This window comes from Notolepis coatsorum (genome assembly GCF_963971535.1).
Source record: "Notolepis coatsorum genome assembly, chromosome: 10".
Taxonomy (NCBI): domain Eukaryota; kingdom Metazoa; phylum Chordata; class Actinopteri; order Aulopiformes; family Paralepididae; genus Notolepis; species Notolepis coatsorum.
In genome coordinates, this window is record NC_140174.1 from 111,254,008 (window position 1) to 111,273,707 (window position 19,700).

General features: G+C 49.5%; 1 protein-coding gene across 1 annotated transcript in view; it reads left to right on the forward strand.

The window, feature by feature from the left end:
* znf366 (zinc finger protein 366) overlaps window positions 1-19,700 on the forward strand; it is a gene marked incomplete at both ends in the record, with an annotated part of 55,918 nt that overhangs the window by 5,581 nt on the left and 30,637 nt on the right. Inside the window, 3 exons of the mRNA XM_084323151.1 lie at window positions 7,430-7,597; window positions 8,827-8,977; window positions 15,186-15,377. Coding sequence (XP_084179277.1) covers window positions 7,430-7,597; window positions 8,827-8,977; window positions 15,186-15,377 — 511 coding nt within the window. The remainder of the gene's footprint in view (window positions 1-7,429; window positions 7,598-8,826; window positions 8,978-15,185; window positions 15,378-19,700) is intronic.

Genomic DNA, 19,700 nt, shown 5'->3' on the forward strand with positions numbered 1-19,700 from the left:
CACAGTTCGATAGTAGTGAGAACACTAACTATAATCATAGTTAGATAGTAGTGAGAACACTAACTATAATCATAGTTAGATAGTGGTGAGAGCACTCACCCACGACTGCAATGACTGTTGATCCAATCGTGGTTGCTGTGTTTGTTTTGGACTTTTGCAGAAACAAAATATAAATATACTTTCGTTATAACATTATGTACCTTTTTTCCTGTGGTCGATTAGTACTTTATTTACCTTTTCTGATGAGACAGTAGCAGAACAACATTATAATTAGTCTCCTAACTAGTCTTGTTGACTGGATGGTGGGTTTAGTGGTCAGGGTTTCTGTCTCTCTCTCTCCCTCTCCCTCCCTCTCTCTCTCTCTCTCTCTCTCTCTCTCTCTCTCTCTCTCTCTCTCTCTCTCTCTCTCTCTCTCTCTCTCTCTCTCTCTCTCTCTCTCTCTCTCTCTCTCTCTCTCTCTCTCTCTCTCTCTATCCTTTCACCTCTCTCTCTCTCTCTCTCTCTCCTCACTCTCTCTCTCTCTCTCTCTCTCCCCTCTCTCTCTCTCTCTCTCTCTGCTTCATGAGAGAAGGTGTGTTCAGACAGGCAGTGGGGCTTGATGAGAGAAGGTGTGTTCAGGCAGGCAGTGGGTCTTCAAGAGAGAGAAGGTGTGTTCAGACAGGCTGTGGGGCTTCATGAGAGAAGGTGTGTTCAGGCAGGCTGTGGGGCTTCATGAGAGAAGGTGTGGGACTTCATGAGAGAATGTTTGATTGATTGATTGATTGAAAACTTTATTAACAGATTGCAGAATGGGTACAATACAGTACAGCTCAATACACACAATTGTTAAGGGGATGCAGACCAGAGAAAGACTTTCGTCTTGTTTACATCAGGGTCCCCCATTTTCAATTCATCAGGACATATATGACATACATGACATACAGATAGACAGTACTGCTACATCTATACATTTATGACATACCAGATTTGCAAATACAGTACTGTTTGTGATACAAAAAGAGTCCAGAAAAGAGAGTATCCATTTGACGTAAAAACTGTACATTGGAGGAGGTTGGGTGGGGTTGGGTGGGTGGGGGTTGGGTAGGAGGGGTTGGGGGAACACTGTACAACTGTACAAGCAAAACTACATTGGAATATTGACAAAACCATATGTAGCAGGGTGGATTATCCCTGCTTCGTGGGAACGGGTGTGCACCGTCACTGGGTAGCAGGACACAGTAGAGCTCTGTCTGACTGCACCCTCGTCTTTGGGCCTGGAGCGTCAAACTGGAGGCCGGCAGTGAGAGTGGATGGGGCCCGGGATTTACCAACCTGGTCTGGTACTCTGGTCTTCCTCGCCTCTCCGGGGCGGTCAGCAGTACTCCCCAACTTGCTCTCACTTCCCCCAATACCTCCGTAACCCTCCCACACCTAGTGACTGATAGATGAATAAATAGATTCGTTCCCCCCGCAAGCAGTACCCTCCCTTGATGACCACTAGAAACCTTAATGACTGTAAGGGGAAAGTTGGATAGGAAAGGGGTTAATGGTATTAACGTTACCCACACCAAAACAGTTGTTTATAGGCTCAGGAAGGGACACACACACAGAACTCCCACTAATTCTTTATATTAATTGTACTGTTCAGTTACAAAGATTTAATGGCAATGGTTTAAATAGGATGGAATCTAACCATTACCCAAGTTGTAACTCAATACCTTCTAGACACTTATATTATACACCAATGTGCTTGACTCATCACCCATGTCTGGGTTAGTACCAGGGATAATACCTCTCTCAGGCTTTAATTATATGGTAAGGATAGTACCTCTCTAAGGCTTTACTTATGGTACCACTGGTCAGTAACCTTCCCGCAGGGGAAGGGTTAATTAGATGGGAAATTATTATTAAAGAACAAACACGTTATCACACTCAAAGGAAATGAAAAAGGTGGGCCCACTTTACCAAAACAAAAGTCCTATACTAATGCCGGCATGTAATGTTTATGGGGTACCCCTATGAACTGTAGTTAGCAACGTTAGCTTCACCCGTAGGCCGCATCACACTGTGTACTGTGCAATAAGATCCTGAGCACCGAAGCTCTAATGTACTCAACCAAGATGGCGGCCTCGCGGCACCACCACTGTCCGGGTGATAAGATGGCATCGAACGCTCTCGTCACGGGCGCTAGCAAGCAGGGCTGGAGCAGAGGGAGCAGTAGCGGGCTGAGAGCGCGTGCTGGGTGATGGCGACCTCTGCTGGACGGGACAAACTCCTGTGCTGGGCTGAAGACAGCCGGTGCAGAGCAGATGCCGAACGCCGGCGAAGACAGGCGGTTGCCGGCCGGGGCTGGGTAGACATATCTGTAATCAATAATCAATAATCTGGCCCTACCTTAACTGAAGCTACTCTGTGGGTCCCAGACAGCCCTAGCCGCAACATACAATGACGCAGGGTGTCTCTAAACACCGGTCCTCTTCAAGCCACGCTGGCTGGGCACCTCACTGGAGGGGATATCTTTAACATAAGCCAACACTTGGCTATACCGCTTGTCTTCTAGAATAACTCATAGTATCACAAGCCAGGAAGAGAATTGTGCAGAGTTCCTTTCTGCCTGTATTAGACTATGGCGATGTAATCTATATGCATGCTCCTTCCTCCCTGCTTAAAAAGCTGGATTCTGCGTACCATACTGCCATACGTTTTGTAACAGGTGCAGGCTCTCGCACCCACCACTGCACTTTGTATCAGTCATTAGGATGGTCCTCTCTGTACCAAAGAAGACAATCACACATGTTGATTTTTATCCTTAAGTCATTGCTAGGTAAGCTGCCCTTATATATCTCCAGACTTCTGTCCTTTTATACTTGCTTTTTTAATACCAGACGAGCAGCAAATGGGATGCTGTTAAATGTTCCTTTGATGCAGTCAGAGCTTGGTAAAGCTGCATTCTCCCACTATGCTCCCTTTTTATGGAATACGCTGCAAGTGAAACTTTGTCTACAGGCACTTCCTACTGTGAATGCTTTTAAAGGTATGCTACGATTAGCCCTTTATGAAACATGTAACTGTTTTACCTGATGCTATTGTTGATGTGATTATGCTCCTTGCCACTGCACAAATGACCCTCTGTATTTATATTTGAATTGTATGTTTTTTTGTTTAATGCCCTGTTTTATGTTGAAACTTGTTGTGTGCTGTGTTGGTCAGGACTCCCTGGAAGAAGAGATCTTGTATCTCAATGGGACATTCCTGGATAAATAAAGGATAAATAAAAAATAAAAAAATAAAAATCACTAGGGTTGTTCAGTGGGGACATGCAACACGCTACTACGCTTATATTTCTGATATAACCCGTAATATACTCAAGTTCAATACGTTCACCCGTGTGGTCCACAACGGGGCTCAACGACACACGTCCTTCTCGGTTCACGTTCAACGCCGAAAAGGCTGGCCCTCCTCACTTCCGTTCCCGTTGACTTGCTTCCTTCTCCGTCTCTCTCGTACGATCCGCCTGCCACCGCCGCCCCCTGCTGGTACCGCCAACTAGCCCCACAGGAAGCACTGGGTGGATAGAATAATGATCCAGTTTACTGTTTATAATCCATATTCCAGCCGGTGAGAGAAGGAGAAACCCGCGTCATTGTTCGAGGGAATATCAATGGAAACTAGTTAATATGTCTTGGTGCACAAAGGGGAGATAAAAGGCAAGTCAGCACTTCTGAATAATAGCCACATATTCAGGGTGTTACATTTCCCCCCACTTTGAACTTGCTAAGTCCTCTGCAAGTTAATTCAATGAAACACCAACCAACGCATGCATGAAAACGGTCCTGAGACCAACAGTTTCACACATAGATAGACAGTCACACATTATGCCAACAGTTTCACACACTCCTTAATGAATTGGAAACACACTCTTTAGCACGTAGTCCCGGCGATACCGAGCGGGTAGCCGACCTCTAGTGCTCCTCGGGGGCCGGATTGGTCCGACTCCCCCCTCTCAGATCCCGTGTCCGTCTTCTTGCCCTCCCGGGTAGCAACACGAGAGGATGTAGGAGGGGTGGAGTCACCAAGGGGGGAACCATCAGACTCGGAGGAGCTCTGTGCAGGTTCGTGCATCCTCCGGGGGATCCGCGCGTGCTCCCGCCCACCTCGGGCAGTCCCGTAGGTGCATGTTCTGGGGCCCAAGCCTTCGGGACCACGTCTCGAGCCGGGGCACACTGTTTACACTGTTGCCTCCAGCCCTTCACCTCAGCCGCCATCTCTGGCCAGTAATAGCCCCGCCCCATTAACCCTAGTGTCCCGCGTTCGCCCAAATGTCCCCCCAGGACATGTTGAATCTCGTATACGTGCCGCCGCAGCGCCCCCGGCACCACCAACTGTAGTTTCTCTTCTCCATCTCGAGGGTCACTAACTCGCCTGAATAGCACCTTATTCTTCAGACGGAACCGTTCCCACTGCCCGTAGAGCTTACGCATGAGTGGGCTCACCTCTTGCAGTTGCACTCCGGTGGGGTGGATCCCCTTCATCACCGCCTCCCGTACGGGCCCCACCTCCGGGTCTTCCACTTGGAATTGCCGTATCTCGTCCCAGCTATATCCGCCGTCTCCCTTCTGGACCGCTATCTGCTTTGCGCCGACCACTGGGACCCCCGACGGATCGGTCTGCTTCTCGAGGCTCCGGCGAGCACGGACGGGGGCCGGCCGACCCCGCGTAGCCCGGAGCAAGCAAGCCCGAACTTCTTCCGCCGACATCGTTACATAACCTTCGCTGTTGACTTCCGGCGGCTCCTGTGGGCTCACCTCTTCGGTTGGCCTTGCGACCAGGGCGGGGGCTTGCGGCGGCCCGGCCCGCGCTTCGGGCCTCCGGCAGGCACGAACGCCTTCCGCTGGGATCGCTAGAACGTCCTTTTCTGTGTCCACTACCTCTGGTCCTGGTCTCATTGGAATGGGCGACCGGGCACCAGCGCGTCCGTCGGGCCGGCCGCCTTGGTGGCGTATCATCCGGCACGTCACCACACTTCCCTCTCCGGCCCCTCGTCTGGCGGTCCCCAGGTCGGACGACCCGCCGGCTGCTGTGTGGGTGGCGCCCTGTACTGGTGGGAGAGGAACCTCACCGCCCGGTGCTTCCGTCGGGCGTGGTTCTCCCATCGCGCGGGGGCACTCGCGGCCGATATGGCCGGGCTGTTGACAGGTGTAGCAGATCAGTCTCCCATCCTCGCTCCGGCGGGGTAGTCGGCGCGGGGTAGAGGGCACGTCTCCCCTCCGTCGGCTTCCGGCGAAGCCTCTCTGGGGCGTGTCTCGCTCCTGTTGAAACGCCTGGAAGAGCTGCTCCAGGCGCGCGCCCAACCGCTCCTGGCCGGCGAAGAGCTGTCTGATGGACTCCTGGAGTGTGGCTATGTCCAGAGGTGGCTCTCGTCTCTCCACAATGACGCTGTGTATCACGCCCCGGGCGGCACCCCTCGCGGGGGGCAGGACCACCTCCTCTTCGGACCAGTCGATCGCCTCCTTCAGTACCTGGGGAAACGGCCGCATCCCGTCCTCCCTCATGTACTTCCGCATTTCTCGCCTCAGGGTCTCGTCTCTGAGGCCCACCACAAACTGTTCCTGCAGCAGGGCGGCGGCGTCGGTGACCTGGGTGGGCGCCCGACGTCGTATGCGACGAATCCTTTCTAGCAGGTCGTAGGCGAATTGTCTCACAGTCTCCCCGGTCGTAAAACTCCCCCAGGCGGACACTGACAGGGGCCTTGTCTCCATAGGTCTCTTCGAGGAGCGCGAACAAGGCTTCTGTGTCGGGGGCGGTTCCCTCTGTCAGGAGGCGCACCGTCTGTTTCGCCTCGCCTTTCAGGTGGAGCTGTACGACCTCCACTTGTTCCTCCGCCGGCACTCGACTGGCACGGAGATGGGTCCTCATTGCCTGGATCCAGTCCTCCACAGGCAGCTCTCCCCTCTCCTTTTCTCCCCCAAACTCACTGCACTTTCGCTCTCGTTGGACGTACACGACGGAGGGGCCGGGGCGGGGTTTGCGACCGTCCCGGTCGGGAGTGACCTGAGTCTTCTCCAGGGCCAGGGCCTGTCGGTCCAGCATGCCGGCTTGGCGATGGGCTCTGGCCGCCAGGGCCTCCACCTGTGCGGTCAGTTCCTCCATGCGTTCGGTCTCCTCTTTCTTTACCTCTGCGACTTGCTGCTTCAGTAGTGCTGCCTGAGCCCGACACTCCTCCTGCAGCTCCTCAAACTTCGCCGCCATCTCCTGCGTGGCGTGGGTCCCCTCTTCGGACATCGTGGGTCTCTCTACGGGTCCCGGTCAACGGAGTAAGTTAGGATGTTTTTCCTGTTTGTGACGCCAAATGTAGCAGGGTGGATAGAATATGATCCAGTTTACTGTTTATAATCCATATTCCAGCCGGTGAGAGAAGGAGAAACCTGCGTCATTGTTCGAGGGAATATCAATGGAAACTAGTTCATATGTCTTGGTGCACAAAGGGGAGATAAAAGGCAAGTCAGCACTTCTGAATAATAGCCACATATTCAGGGTGCTACACATACTAGGTCATTTTCTGTACATTGGAGGGGGTTGGGTTAGGACATTTACAGGGGCCAGTTTTGAATTGCAGTCTCCCGTAGGTGTTCGTTGAGAGTGGTTTTGAAAGTGGGTAGTGATTCACATTCCTTTACAGCTTTGGGTAGGGCGTTCCACATTGATGTGGCATAATTGCGAAACGTGTTTAGTCCCTTGTTTGAGCTGAATCTGGGTTTAACATGATTTGTAGAGTTCCCTCTGGTGTTGTGATGGTGTGAAGGTGTGTTCAGGCAGGCAGTGGGGCTTCATGAGAGAAGGTGTGTTCAGGCAGGCAGTGGGGCTTCATGAGAGAAGGTGTTCAGGCAGGTAATGGGGGCTTCGTGGCTGGACAGTGTGTCTATCATGTCTTCTTCCTGTTGTGTACAGTTCAGTCGTGGCGTGTCAGGCTACTTATTATAGAGCGCTGGGGGAAACAATGGCCATTGTAACAACTCTTCCTTTTTCTCCTCTCCTCTCTTCCTCCCTTCCTCTCTTCCCCTTTGCATCTCTCATCTATTCACGTGTCTCCCCTCCTCTGCTCTCTCTTCTTCCCCTTACTCATCTCTCTCTCTGTCTCTCTCACTCTCCCCTCCTCTCTCCTCTGTTATCTCTCTTCTTCCCTCCTCTCTCCTCTCGCTCCTCTCTTCTCCCCTCCCTCCCCCCTCTCTCCCCTCCCTTCTCCCCTCCTGTCTCTTCTCCCCTCCCTTCTCCCCTCCTCTCTCTCTCTCCTCTCTTCTCTTCTCCCCTCCTCTCTCTCTGCTATCACTCTCTTCTCCCCTCCTCTCTCCTCCATCTCTCTCCCCTCCTCTCTTTCCTCCCCTCCTCTCTCCCGTCCTCTCTCTTCTCTTCTCCCCTCCTCTCCTCCTCTCTCCCCCCTCCCCCTCTCCAGCTGTAGTGTGTGCGGGCGTGGCTTTGCGTACCCCAGTGAGCTGCGAGCCCATGAGCTGAAGCATGAGAAGGGCCAGGAGAACGTGTGTGTGGAGTGTGGTCTCGACTTCCCCACTCTAGCCCAGCTGAAGAGGCACCTGACGGCCCATCGTGGCCCCACGCTGTACAGGTACAATACACCTTCTCCAGATACTGGAAGATACACAGACACAGTATCCAAAGTGGTGTAAAGGTACACGTATCCGTACCGAACCGAACCGTTTCAGTGTGTACCGTACCGTACAACGGTATGTTAACCACTAACGACAGCCCACCGGGGGCTGTTTTCTTCACAATCTAATATAATTTTTTTTTTTTGTACAAGTCAATTATTAATTTCAATATAGAATATTCGTTGACAGCCCTACAAGTACAATTAGTTACTGCACACTACATCACCCCTGAGTGGAACATGGAAAGCCAAACTTTCCCCCACTGTACCGAAAACCCGTACCGAACCTTGACTTCAAAACCGAGGTACGTACCGTACCGTGGTTTTTGTGTACCGTTACACCCCTAGTATCCATACATTGTGACAAAATTATATTAAGTTTAAGTTTAACTATTTATTTTTTACCGAGGGACAGTGCACATTAATTAACATATTTAGTTTCCACATCAATGTAAATGTGCAAGATTTGAGCTAATGAGCTAGTTTCCATCTGTAGTCCCTGCCTACCATGCATGTCTTCATGGACCATGGTGTGGGAGGAAACCAGAGTACCTGGAGGAAACTCACACAGTGAGAACATGCAGACTCCACACAGAAAGGCCCCCTGTTGGGGTTCAAACCCTGGACCTTATTGCTGTGAGGAAGCAGTGCTAACCACTGTGCCACCGTGCCGTTATTACATGTACATTAAAGGGGAAATCCACTCAAAAACAAAATCTGTACTATTCATAAACAGTTCAGTCTACATCAAGTGACATATTTTAGAGTTGGTCCATTCACAGTGAATTAGGCTACGTTCACACTGCAAGCAGATGTGTCCCAAATCTGATTCCTTTGCTCATATGTGACTCAGATCTGATTCTTTCATGGCAGTGTGAACGGCACAAATCATATGGAATTTGATCTTTTCAAGTCTATATTTGGACCACTTCCATATAGCTTATAGCGTATCTAGTTCATAGTTATAGTTTATATTTTTTGTTATAGATTATAGTTATAGTTTGTATAGATAGAATATACGTTGCATACTATGTCTACAAATCTACTACAGTTGAGGAGCCGGGAAAAACAACCATCTGTGTGCTGTGTGTGTGTGCCTGTGTGTGTGTGTGTGTGTGTGTGTGTGTGTGTGTGTGTGTGTGTGTGTGTGTGTGTGTGTGTGTGTGTGTGTGTGTGTGTGTGTACAGGTGTGGAGAGTGTCAGAAGACCTTCCAGTACCCCAGCCAGCTGCAGAACCACATGATGAAGCACAAAGACATCAGGCCCCACATCTGCAGCGAGTGCGGCATGGAGTTCATCCAGTCACACCACCTCAAGCAGCACACACTCACTCACAAAGTAGGTCCCCTTTAACCCTTTCACTACCACACTACCAAAGGGTTAACCCTTTCACTATCACACTACAAAGGGTTAACCCTTTCACTATCACACTACAGAAGGTTAACCCTTTCACTGTCACACTACAGAAGGTTAACCCTTTCACTGCGACAATACAGAAGGTTAACCATTGCACTGCCAAAACGACAGAGGGTTAACCCTTTCACTACCACACTACAGACGGCATACACACATTCCGCCATTCATTCCTATGGAGCTATTTAAAGTAGATTTCTTTCCAGAACCCTGCAGTGAAACGTATCAAAAAGTAATAGCAACTTGAGTTGGAGCAAGGCGGTCATGTTGATACCTTATACGTGTGTGTGGTGCAAAAGCTCTGGGAGGAGTAGTAGGATAGAAATCTGAGAGTGTGTGTGACTGTGTGACTGTGTTCCCGGTTCGATTCCTGGTTTGATTCCCGGTTCGATTCTCGGTTCGATTCCCACTCCTCCCAGGCAGCGTGTCGAAGTGTCCTTGAGCAAGACACTTAACCCCTAATTGCTCCCGATGAGCAGGTTGGCACCTTGCATGGTTGCCTCTGCCGTCAGTGTGTGAATGTATGAGTGAATGGGTGAATGTGAGGCATAGGTTGTAAAGTGCTTTGGATAAAAGCTTTTATATAAATGCACCATTTACCATAAATGTCCAGGTAGGGAAATGAGGAGATATCCTGCAGCTGACTGGGGAAACACCAAAGAGACTGAGGCCATGGTTACACTGGGGAAAAATGATTACGTTTGCATGTCCAAGTTAAAAAGGAAACGCTGTTTTGGCAGGAAAAACGCGTTTTTTTAGCGGCAATGCTGAAGGGGTGTTTTCGTTTTGGAAAGTCGTCAACAACAGTGCCATGTAATTTGCGCGAGCCGGATATGGTGCCGTTCTTGCACAACGCACATGCGCAGTAGTAAACACCAACGCCAAATTCTCCCCTGGCTGGACCTATACAGGATATCAGCTGCGTCCTCCTCAGATTGCCTGTAGCTGCGGCTAAACTAAGATCATGTGTTGTCAAGTTATTGTTATAAGGAACCCAGTCCAAAGTACAACAGTCTGCATCCCCTTAACAATTGTTTGTATTGAGCCGTATTGTATTGTACCCATTCTGCAATCTGTTAAATAATGTTTTCATCCATTCATTACTAGGTTAATGTACGATAGCCACAAGGCTATACTGTTATAATAGCATATCCCAATCACATTAGCACGTAAGCTAACAAAATCGACTATCTTTTTGTGAGACTAAACTCCGCTCTTGGTGGTCAATTGTGTTGATGTTAGTTTTGTTTCATCAACAAATCATCAACAAATGAGGCAGAACACCCAGTGAATGTATCAGTTTTTGTTTATTGCACTTTGTTTTCTTGCTGAAAAATAAATGCTTTGTTGCTAAATGGCTCATGAGAGGTATTTAAAGATGGTGGCTTTTTCTAAGATTTTGAGCAGGATGTGGAGTGACTCGTTCAACCTTTCTGATTGGTTGAAAATGGCCTTCATGTTTGAACTACATCGCCACCTACTGCTTTGGCATTGTACTACATGTATATACATCACTCGTGGTCAAGAGACAAAACAACGTCTAACTTGCCTGCCATTACGTAGTGTTCTGAAAAACGAAACTGAAACGAATAGTTTTGGCGCTAATGTAACCGCAGCCTGAAGGAGCCTGAAAACAGACCTAACCTAAGGCTGCAGTTACACTAGGGCCAGTTTCGTTTTCAGTTTTCAGTTTCAGTTTCGTTTTTCAGAACGCTACGTAATGGCAGGCAAGTTAGACATCGTTTTGCCTCCTGAGCACAATGATGTATATACATGTAGTACAATGCCAAAGCAGTAGGTGGCGATGTAGTTCAAACATGAAGGCCATTTTCAACCAATCAGAAAGGTTGAACTTGCCACTACACTTCCTGCTAAAAAACAACAATCCACCATCTTCTAATACCTCGCGTGAGCCATTTAGCCAACGTAGCATTTATTTTTCAGCAAAGAAAGTGCAATAAAAGTGCAATAAACAAAACGGATACATTCACTGTGTTCTGCCTCTCATTTGTTGATGAAACAAAACCAACATCAACACAATTTACCACCAAGAGCGGATAGTTTAGTCTCACAAAAAGATCTCTGATGTTGTTAGCTACATGCTAATGTGAATGGCATTCTCCATGTATATAGTTAGCATCAAGGCTATTAACGCAAATTACATGGCACCATTGTCGGCGAGTTTCCAAAACGAAAACACCTTTTGAGCGTTGCCACTAGGAAAACGCGTTTTCCTGCCAAAACTGCGTTTCTTTTTAACTACATTCACATTTACATTTAGTCATTTGGCTGACGCTTTTATCCAAAGCGACTTACAAGTTCTGTACGACAGGTCATCAGGAAGGGTACAACTCTATCAGCTGAGTAACAATATTCATCAAAGTGTTGCGTGTTACAGTGTAGGTTAGTTTATTAGGACAAGTGCATGACAGTGAGGTTATTTTATTTGATTTTTTATTATTATTTCAGATAATGGTTGAAGAAGTGTGTCTTTAGTCGACGGCGAAAGATTGGACGGGATTTGGCTGTTCTAACTGGGGTGGGTAGTTCATTCCACCATTGTGGGGCAAGGACTGAGAATAGGCGGCTTCTCTTTGATGACCCTCCCGGAGCTTGGATAGGAGTAGGTCTGAGGCGGCCAGAAGATGCAGAGCGTAGGGGTCTTGAGGGTGTGTAGTTAGAGACCATTGACCGGAGGTAGGCGGGAGCGGTTCCCTTTGCCGCACGGTATGCTAGGTCAAGGGCCTTGAAGCGGATACGTGCAGCAATGGGGAGCCAGTGCAGGTCCCTAAGAGGTGGGGTGACATCGGCCGACTTCGGTAGGTTTGAGATCAGGCGAGCCGCTGCGTTTTGAATCAGTTGAAGAGGTTTGGTGGCAGTGGCCGGGAGGCCAGCTAGCAGTGCGTTGCAGTAGTCGAGGCGGGAGATGACTGTTGATTGGACGAGGAGTTGGGTGGCTTGGACATGCAAACGTAATCATTCGAAAATAGAACATTGCTGTTTTACACAAGTGTAACCATGGCCTAACTTTTCACAATGGTGTGAATGCTCAATGGTGTGAACGCTCAATGGTGTGAATGTTCAACTGTGAACTCTCAATGGTGTGAACGCTCAATGGTGTGAACTCTCAATGGCGGGCAGTGATACACTAACAAAACAAACAAAACAAAAGTTTCTGCCGTTTTTATACAGAACAAATACAATGGCGGACAATTCGGTTGTTAAGTCTGACGCCTGATGTTCTGGGGCCAAGCGCTTCTTCAGACAGCAGGAGATACTAGGAGCTCATACCTCTTCAGACAGCAGGAGATACTAAGAGCACATACCTCTAACAGCAGGAGATACTAGCAGTTCATACCTCTTCAGACAGCAGGAGATACTAGGAGCACATACCTCTTCAGACAGCAGGAGATACTAGGAGCTCATAGCTCTTCAGACAGCAGGAGATACTAGGAGCTCATACCTCTTCAGGCAGCAGGAGACACTAGGAGCTCATACCTCTTCAGACAGCAGGAGATACTAGGAGCTCATACCTCTTCAGACAACAGGAGATACTAGGAGCTCATACCTCTTCAGACAGCACGAGATACTAGGAGCTCATACCTCTTCAGACAGCAGGAGATACTAGGAGCTCATACCTCTATAGCAGGAGATACTAGGAGCACATACCTCTATAGCAGGAGATACTAGCAGCTCATACCTCTATAGCAGGAGATACTAGGAGCTCATACCTATACAGCAGGAGATACTAGGAGCTCATATCTCTTTAGGCTATGTGTCCACTAAAAGCCTTTTTTTCAAGGCGGACCGCTTTGAAAAAAGAAAAAAAAAAGCTCAGAGCGTTTTTCTGAGGCTCGCGCCAGCTCCGCCCCTCCTCGTTGAGTTACATTGAACGCTGCCGCAGAGAGCGCTAAAACACGAGGCGCGGCGCTGGGAAGAGGAGCGCGCCTGTCGCTTCTCCAGCATAGACATTTATGACAGAAAGGAGCTGACAACTCATAAAACGTCCCTGGTGGACACAAGCCCTCAGACAGCAGGAGATACTAGCAGCTCATACCTCTTCAGCCAGCAGGAGATACTAGGAGCTCATATCTCTTCAGACAGCAGGAGATACTAGGAGCTCATACCTCTTCAGACAGCAGGAGATACTAGCAGCTCATACCTCTTCAGACAGCAGGAGATACTAGGAGCTCATACCTCTTCAGACAGCAGGAGATACTATGAGCACATACCTCTTCAGACAGCAGGAGATACTAGGAGCTCATACCTCTTCAGACAACAGGAGATACTAGGAGCTCATGTATGTAGCTAAGTCTGGTATATGTAGCTAAGTCTGGTGTATGTAGCTACGTCTGATGTACTGTAGCTAAGTCTGGTGTGTGTAGCTAAGTCTGGTGTATGTAGCTAAGTCTGGTGTATGTAGCTATGTCTGGTGTGTGTAGCTAAGTCTGGTGTATGTAGCTAAGTCTGGTGTATGTAGCTAAATCTGGTGTATGTAGCTATATCTGGTGTATGTAGCTAAGTCTGGTGTATGTACTGTAGCTAAGTCTGGTGTATGTAGATAAATGAGGTGTACTGTATGTAGCTGGTGTATGTACTGTAGCTATGTCTGGTGTATGTAGCTAAGTCTGGTGTATGTACTGTAGCTAAATCTGGTGTATGTAGCTAATGTAGCTAAGTCTGGTGTATGTACTGTAGCTATGTCTCGTGTATGTAGCTAATTCTGGTGTGTGTAGCTATTGGTGTATGTACTGTAGCTAAATCTGGTGTATGTAGCTAAGTCTGGTGTGTGTAGCTAAAGCTGGTGTATGTAGCTAAGTCTGGTGTATGTAGCTAAGTCTGGTGTATGTACTGTAGCTAAATCTGGTGTATGTAGCTAAGTCTGGTGTATGTACTGTAGCTAAATCTGGTGTATGTAGCTAATGTAGCTAAGTCTGGTGAATGTACTGTAGCTATGTCTGGTGTATGTAGCTAATTCTGGTGTGTGTAGCTATTGGTGTATGTACTGTAGCTAAATCTGGTGTATGTAGCTAAGTCTGGTGTGTGTAGCTAAAGCTGGTGTATGTAGCTAAGTCTGGTGTATGTAGCTAAGTCTGGTGTATGTACTGTAGCTAAATCTGGTGTATGTAGCTAAGTCTGGTGTATGTACTGTAGCTAAATCTGGTGTATGTAGCTAATGTAGCTAAGTCTGGTGAATGTACTGTAGCTATGTCTGGTGTATGTAGCTAAGTCTGGTGTGTGTAGCTAAGGCTGGTGTATGTACTGTAGCTAAATCTGGTGTATGTAGCTAAATCTGGTGTGTGTAGCTAAGGCTGCTGTATGTAGCTAAGTCTGGTGTATGTAGCTAAGTCTGGTTTATGTAGCTAAGTCTGGTGTATGTAGCTAAGTCTGGTGTATGTAGCTAAGTCTGGTGTATGTAGCTAAATCTGGTGTGTGTAGCTAAATCTGGTGTGTGTAGCTAAGTCTGGTGTATGTAGCTAAGTCTGGTGTATGTAGCTAAGTCTGGTGTATGTAGCTAAGTCTGGTGTATGTAGCTAAGTCTAGTGTATGTAGCTAAGTCTGGTGTATGTAGCTAGGTCTAGTGTATGTAGCTAAGTCTGGTGTATGTAGCTAAGTCTAGTGTATGTAGCTAAGTCTGGTGTATGTAGCTAAGTCTAGTGTATGTAGCTAAGTCTGATGTATGTAGCTAAGTCTGGTGTGTGTAGCTAAGTCTGGTGTATGTAGCTAAGTCTGGTGTATGTAGCTAAGTCTGGTGTATGTAGCTATGTCTGGTGTGTGTAGCTAAGTCTGGTGTATGTAGCTAATCCTGGTGTATGTAGCTAAGTCTGGTGTATGGAGCTAAATCTGGTGTATGTAGCTAAGTCTGTTGTGTGTAGCTATGTCTGGTGTATGTAGCTAAGTCTGGTGTATGTAGCTAAGTCTGGTGTATGTAGCTAAATCTGGTGTATGTAGCTAAATCTGGTGTATGTAGCTAAGTCTGGTGTATGTAGCTAAGTCTGGTGTATGTAGCTAAGTCTGATGTATGTAGCTAAGTCTGGTGTGTAGCATGAAACTAACCCCCCCTCTCCACTCCGTAACCCCCCCAACCCCCCCCCCCCCCCCCCCAACCCCTGTCCCTCTCTCGCCACCTCAGGGGGTGAAGGAGCACAAGTGTGGCATCTGTGGCCGTGAGTTCACCCTCCTGGCCAACATGAAGCGCCACGTCCTGATCCACACCGACGTCCGAGCCCACCGCTGCCACCTCTGCTTCAAGAGCTTCGTGCAGAAACAGACCCTGAAGGCCCACATGATCGTCCACTCGGACATCAAACCTTACCGATGCAAGGTGGGGTTTTAATATTTCTATCATCAACGCCGTCAGCTAGCAGTAAGCAGCCGTACACGAGTGTGCATCGGCATGTTGGAGGGTGCAGGTTGGAGGGTGCAGGTTGAAGGTTGAAGGGTGCAGGTTGAAGGGTGCAGGGTGCAGGTTGAAGGGTGCAGGTCGAAGGTTGAAGGGTGCAGGTTGAAGGGTGCAGGTTGAAGGGTGCAGGTTGAAGGTTGAAGGGTGCAGGTTGAAGGTTGAAGGGTGCAGGTTGAAGGGTGCTGGTTGAAGGTTGAAGGGTGCAGGTTGAATGTTGAAGGGTGCAGGTTGAAGGTTGAAGGTTGAAGGGTGCAGGTTGAAGGTTGACGGGTGCAGGTTGAAGGGTGCAGGTTGAAGGTTGAAGGGTGCAGGTTGAAGGTTGACGGGTGCAGGTTGAAGGTTGAAGGGTGCAGGTTGAAGGGTGCAGGTTGAAGGGTGCAGGTTGCAGGGTGCAGGTTGCAGGTTGAAGGGTGCAGGTTGAAGGTTGAAGGGTGCAGGTTGAAGGGTGCAGGTTGAAGGTTGAAGGGTGCAGGTTGAAGGGTGCAGGTTGAAGGTTGAAGGGTGCAGGTTGAAGGGTGCAGGTTGAAGGTTGGAGGTTGCAGGTTGAAGGGTGCAGGTTGAAGGGTGCAGGTTGAAGGTTGAAGGGTGCAGGTTGAAGGGTGCAGGTTGAAGGGTGCAGGTTGAAGGGTGCAGGTTGAAGGTTGAAGGGTGCAGGTTGAAGGTTGACGGTTGAAGGGTGCAGGTTGAAGGTTGGAGGTTGCAGGTTGAAGGTTGACGGTTGAAGGGTGCAGGTTGAAGGGTGCAGGTTGAAGGTTGGAGGTTGCAGGTTGAAGGGTGCAGGTTGAAGGGTGCAGGTTGAAGGTTGCAGGTTGAAGGTTGACGGTTGAAGGGTGCAGGTTGAAGGGTGCAGGTTGAAGGGTGCAGGTTGAAGGCTGCAGGTTGAAGGGTGCAGGTTGAAGGTTGACGGTTGAAGGGTGCAGGTTGAAGGGTGCAGGTTGAAGGCTGCAGGTTGAAGGGTGCAGGTTGAAGGCTGCAGGTTGAAGGGTGCAGGTTGACAGATGCAGGTTGAAGGGTGCAGGTTGAAGGTTGAAGGGTGCAGGTTGAAGGTTGAAGGGTGCAGGTTGAAGGGTGCAGGTTGAAGGTTGAAGGGTGCAGGTTGAAGGATGCAGGTTGAAGGGTGCAGGGTGCAGGTTGAAGGGTGCAGGTGGAAGGTTGAAGGTTGAAGGGTGCAGGTTGAAGGTTGAAGGGTGCAGGTTGAAGGTTGAAGGGTGCAGGTTGAAGGATGCAGGTTGAAGGGTGTAGGTGGAAGGTTGAAGGGTGCAGGATGAAGGGTGCAGGTTGAAGGGTGCAGGTTGAAGGGTGCAGGGTGCAGGTTGAAGGGTGCAGGTGGAAGGTTGAAGGGTGCAGGTTGAAGGTTCAAGGGTGCAGGTTGAAGGTTGAAGGGTGCAGGTTGAAGGTTGAAGGGTGCAGGTTGAAGGGTGCAGGTTGAAGGGTGCAGGTTGAAGGGTGCTGGTTGAAGGTTGAAGGGTGCAGGTTGAAGGGTGCAGGTTGAAGGGTGCAGGTTGAAGGGTGCAGGTTGAAGGGTGCTGGTTGAAGGTTGAAGGGTGCAGGTTGAAGGGTGCAGGTTGAAGGTTGAAGGGTGCAGGTTGAAGGTTCAAGGGTGCAGGTTGAAGGTTGAAGGGTGCAGGTTGAAGGGTGCAGGGTGCAGGTTGAAGGGTGCAGGTTGAAGGTTGAAGGGTGCAGGTTGAAGGTTGAAGGGTGCAGGTTGAAGGGTGAAGGTTGAAGGGTGCAGGTTGAAGGGTGCAGGTTGAAGGGTGAAGGTTGAAGGGTGCAGGTTGAAGGGTGCAGGTTGAAGGGTGCAGGTTGAAGGTTGAAGGGTGCAGGTTGAAGGTTGAAGGGTGCAGGTTGAAGGTTCAAGAGTGCAGGTTGAAGGTTGAAGGGTGCAGGTTGAAGGGTGCAGGGTGCAGGTTGAAGGGTGCAGGTTGAAGGTTGAAGGGTGCAGGTTGAAGGTTGAAGGGTGCAGGTTGAAGGGTGAAGGTTGAAGGGTGCAGGTTGAAGGGTGCAGGTTGAAGGGTGAAGGTTGAAGGGTGCAGGTTGAAGGGTGCAGGTTGAAGGGTGCAGGTTGAAGGTTGAAGGGTGCAGGTTGAAGGTTGAAGGGTGAAGGTTGCAGGTTGAAGGGTGCAGGTTGAAGGGTGCAGGTTGAAGGTTGAAGGGTGAAGGTTGCAGGTTGAAGGGTGCAGGTTGAAGGGTGCAGGTTGAAGGTTGAAGGGTGAAGGGTGCAGGTTGAAGGGTGCAGGTTGAAGGGTGCAGGTTGAAGGTTGAAGGGTGAAGGTTGAAGGTTGAAGGGTGCAGGTTGAAGGGTGCAGGTTGAAGGCTGCAGGTTGAAGGGTGCAGGTTGAAGGTTAAAGGGTGCAGGTTGAAGGGTGCAGGTTGAAGGTTAAAGGGTGCAGGTTGAAGGGTGCAAGTTGAAGGTTGAAGGGTGCAGGTTGAAGGTTGAAGGGTGCAGGTTGAAGGCTGAAGGGTGCAGGTTGAAGGTTGACGGTTGAAGGCTGCAGGTTGAAGGGTGCAGGTTGAAGGGTGCAGGTTGAAGGGTGCAGGTTGAAGGGTGCAGGGTGCAGGTTGAAGGGTGCAGGTTGAAGGTTGAAGGGTGCAGGTTGACAGATGCAGGTTGAAGGGTGCAGGTTGAAGGTTAAAGGGTGCAGGTTGAAGGTTAAAGGGTGCAGGTTGAAGGGTGCAGGTTGAAGGATGCAGGTTGAAGGGTGCAGGGTGCAGGTTGAAGGGTGCAGGTTGAAGGTTGAAGGGTGCAGGTTGAAGGGTGCAGGTTGAAGGGTGCAGGTTGAAGGTTAAAGGGTGCAGGTTGAAGGGTGCAGGTTGAAGGTTGAAGGGTGCAGGTTGAAGGTTGAAGGGTGCAGGTTGAAGGGTGCAGGTTGAAGGATGCAGGTTGAAGGGTGCAGGATGAAGGGTGCAGGTTGAAGGGTGCAGGTTGAAGGGTGCAGGTTGAAGGGTGCAGGTTGACAGATGCAGGTTGAAGGGTGCAGGTTGAAGGTTAAAGGTTGAAGGTTGAAGGTTGAAGGGTGTAGGTTGAAGGTTGAAGGGTGCAGGATGAAGGGTGCAGGTTGAAGGTTGAAGGGTGCAGGTTGAAGGGTGCAGGTTGAAGGTTGAAGGGTGCAGGTTGAAGGGTGCTGGTTGAAGGGTGTAGGTGGAAGGTTGAAGGGTGCAGGATGAAGGGTGCAGGTTGAAGGGTGCAGGTTGAAGGGTGCAGGTTGAAGGGTGCAGGTTGAAGGATGCAGGTTGAAGGGTGCAGGTTGAAGGGTGTAGGTGGAAGGTTGAAGGGTGCAGGATGAAGGGTGCAGGTTGAAGGGTGTAGGTGGAAGGTTGAAGGGTGCAGGGTGCAGGGTGCAGGTTGAAGGGTGCAGGTGGAAGGTTGAAGGGTGCAGGTTGAAGGTTCAAGGGTGCAGGTTGAAGGTTGAAGGGTGCAGGTTGAAGGGTGAAGGTTGAAGGGTGCAGGTTGAAGGGTGCAGGTTGAAGGGTGCTGGTTGAAGGTTGAAGGGTGCAGGTTGAAGGGTGCAGGTTGAAGGTTGAAGGGTGCAGGTTGAAGGTTGAAGGGTGCAGGTTGAAGGTTCAAGGGTGCAGGTTGCAGGTTGCAGGTTGAAGGGTGCAGGTTGAAGGTTGCAGGTTGAAGGTTGAAGGGTGAAGGTTGAAGGGTGCAGGTTGAAGGGTGAAGGTTGAAGGGTGCAGGTTGAAGGTTGAAGGGTGCAGGTTGAAGGTTGAAGGGTGCAGGTTGAAGGGTGAAGGTTGAAGGGTGCAGGTTGAAGGGTGCAGGTTGAAGGGTGCAGGTTGAAGGTTGAAGGTTGCAGGTTGAAGGTTGAAGGGTGCAGGTTGAAGGGTGCTGGTTGAAGGTTGAAGGGTGCAGGTTGCAGGTTGAAGGTTGAAGGTTGAAGGGTGCTGGTTGAAGGTTGAAGGTTGAAGGTTGCAGGTTGAAGGTTGAAGGTTGAAGGTTGCAGGTTGAAGGTTGAAGGTTGAAGGTTGAAGGTTGAAGGTTGAAGGGTGCAGGTTGCAGGTTGAAGGTTGAAGGTTGAAGGTTGAAGGTTGCAGGTTGAAGGTTGAAGGTTGAAGGTTGAAGGTTGAAGGTTGAAGGTTGCAGGTTGAAGGTTGAAGGGTGCAGGTTGAAGGGTGAAGGTTGAAGGTTGAAGGTTGCAGGTTGAAGGTTGCAGGTTGAAGGTTGCAGGTTGAAGGTTGAAGGGTGAAGGTTGAAGGGTCCAGGTTAAAGGGTGCAGGTTTAAGGTTGAAGGGTGCAGGTTGAAG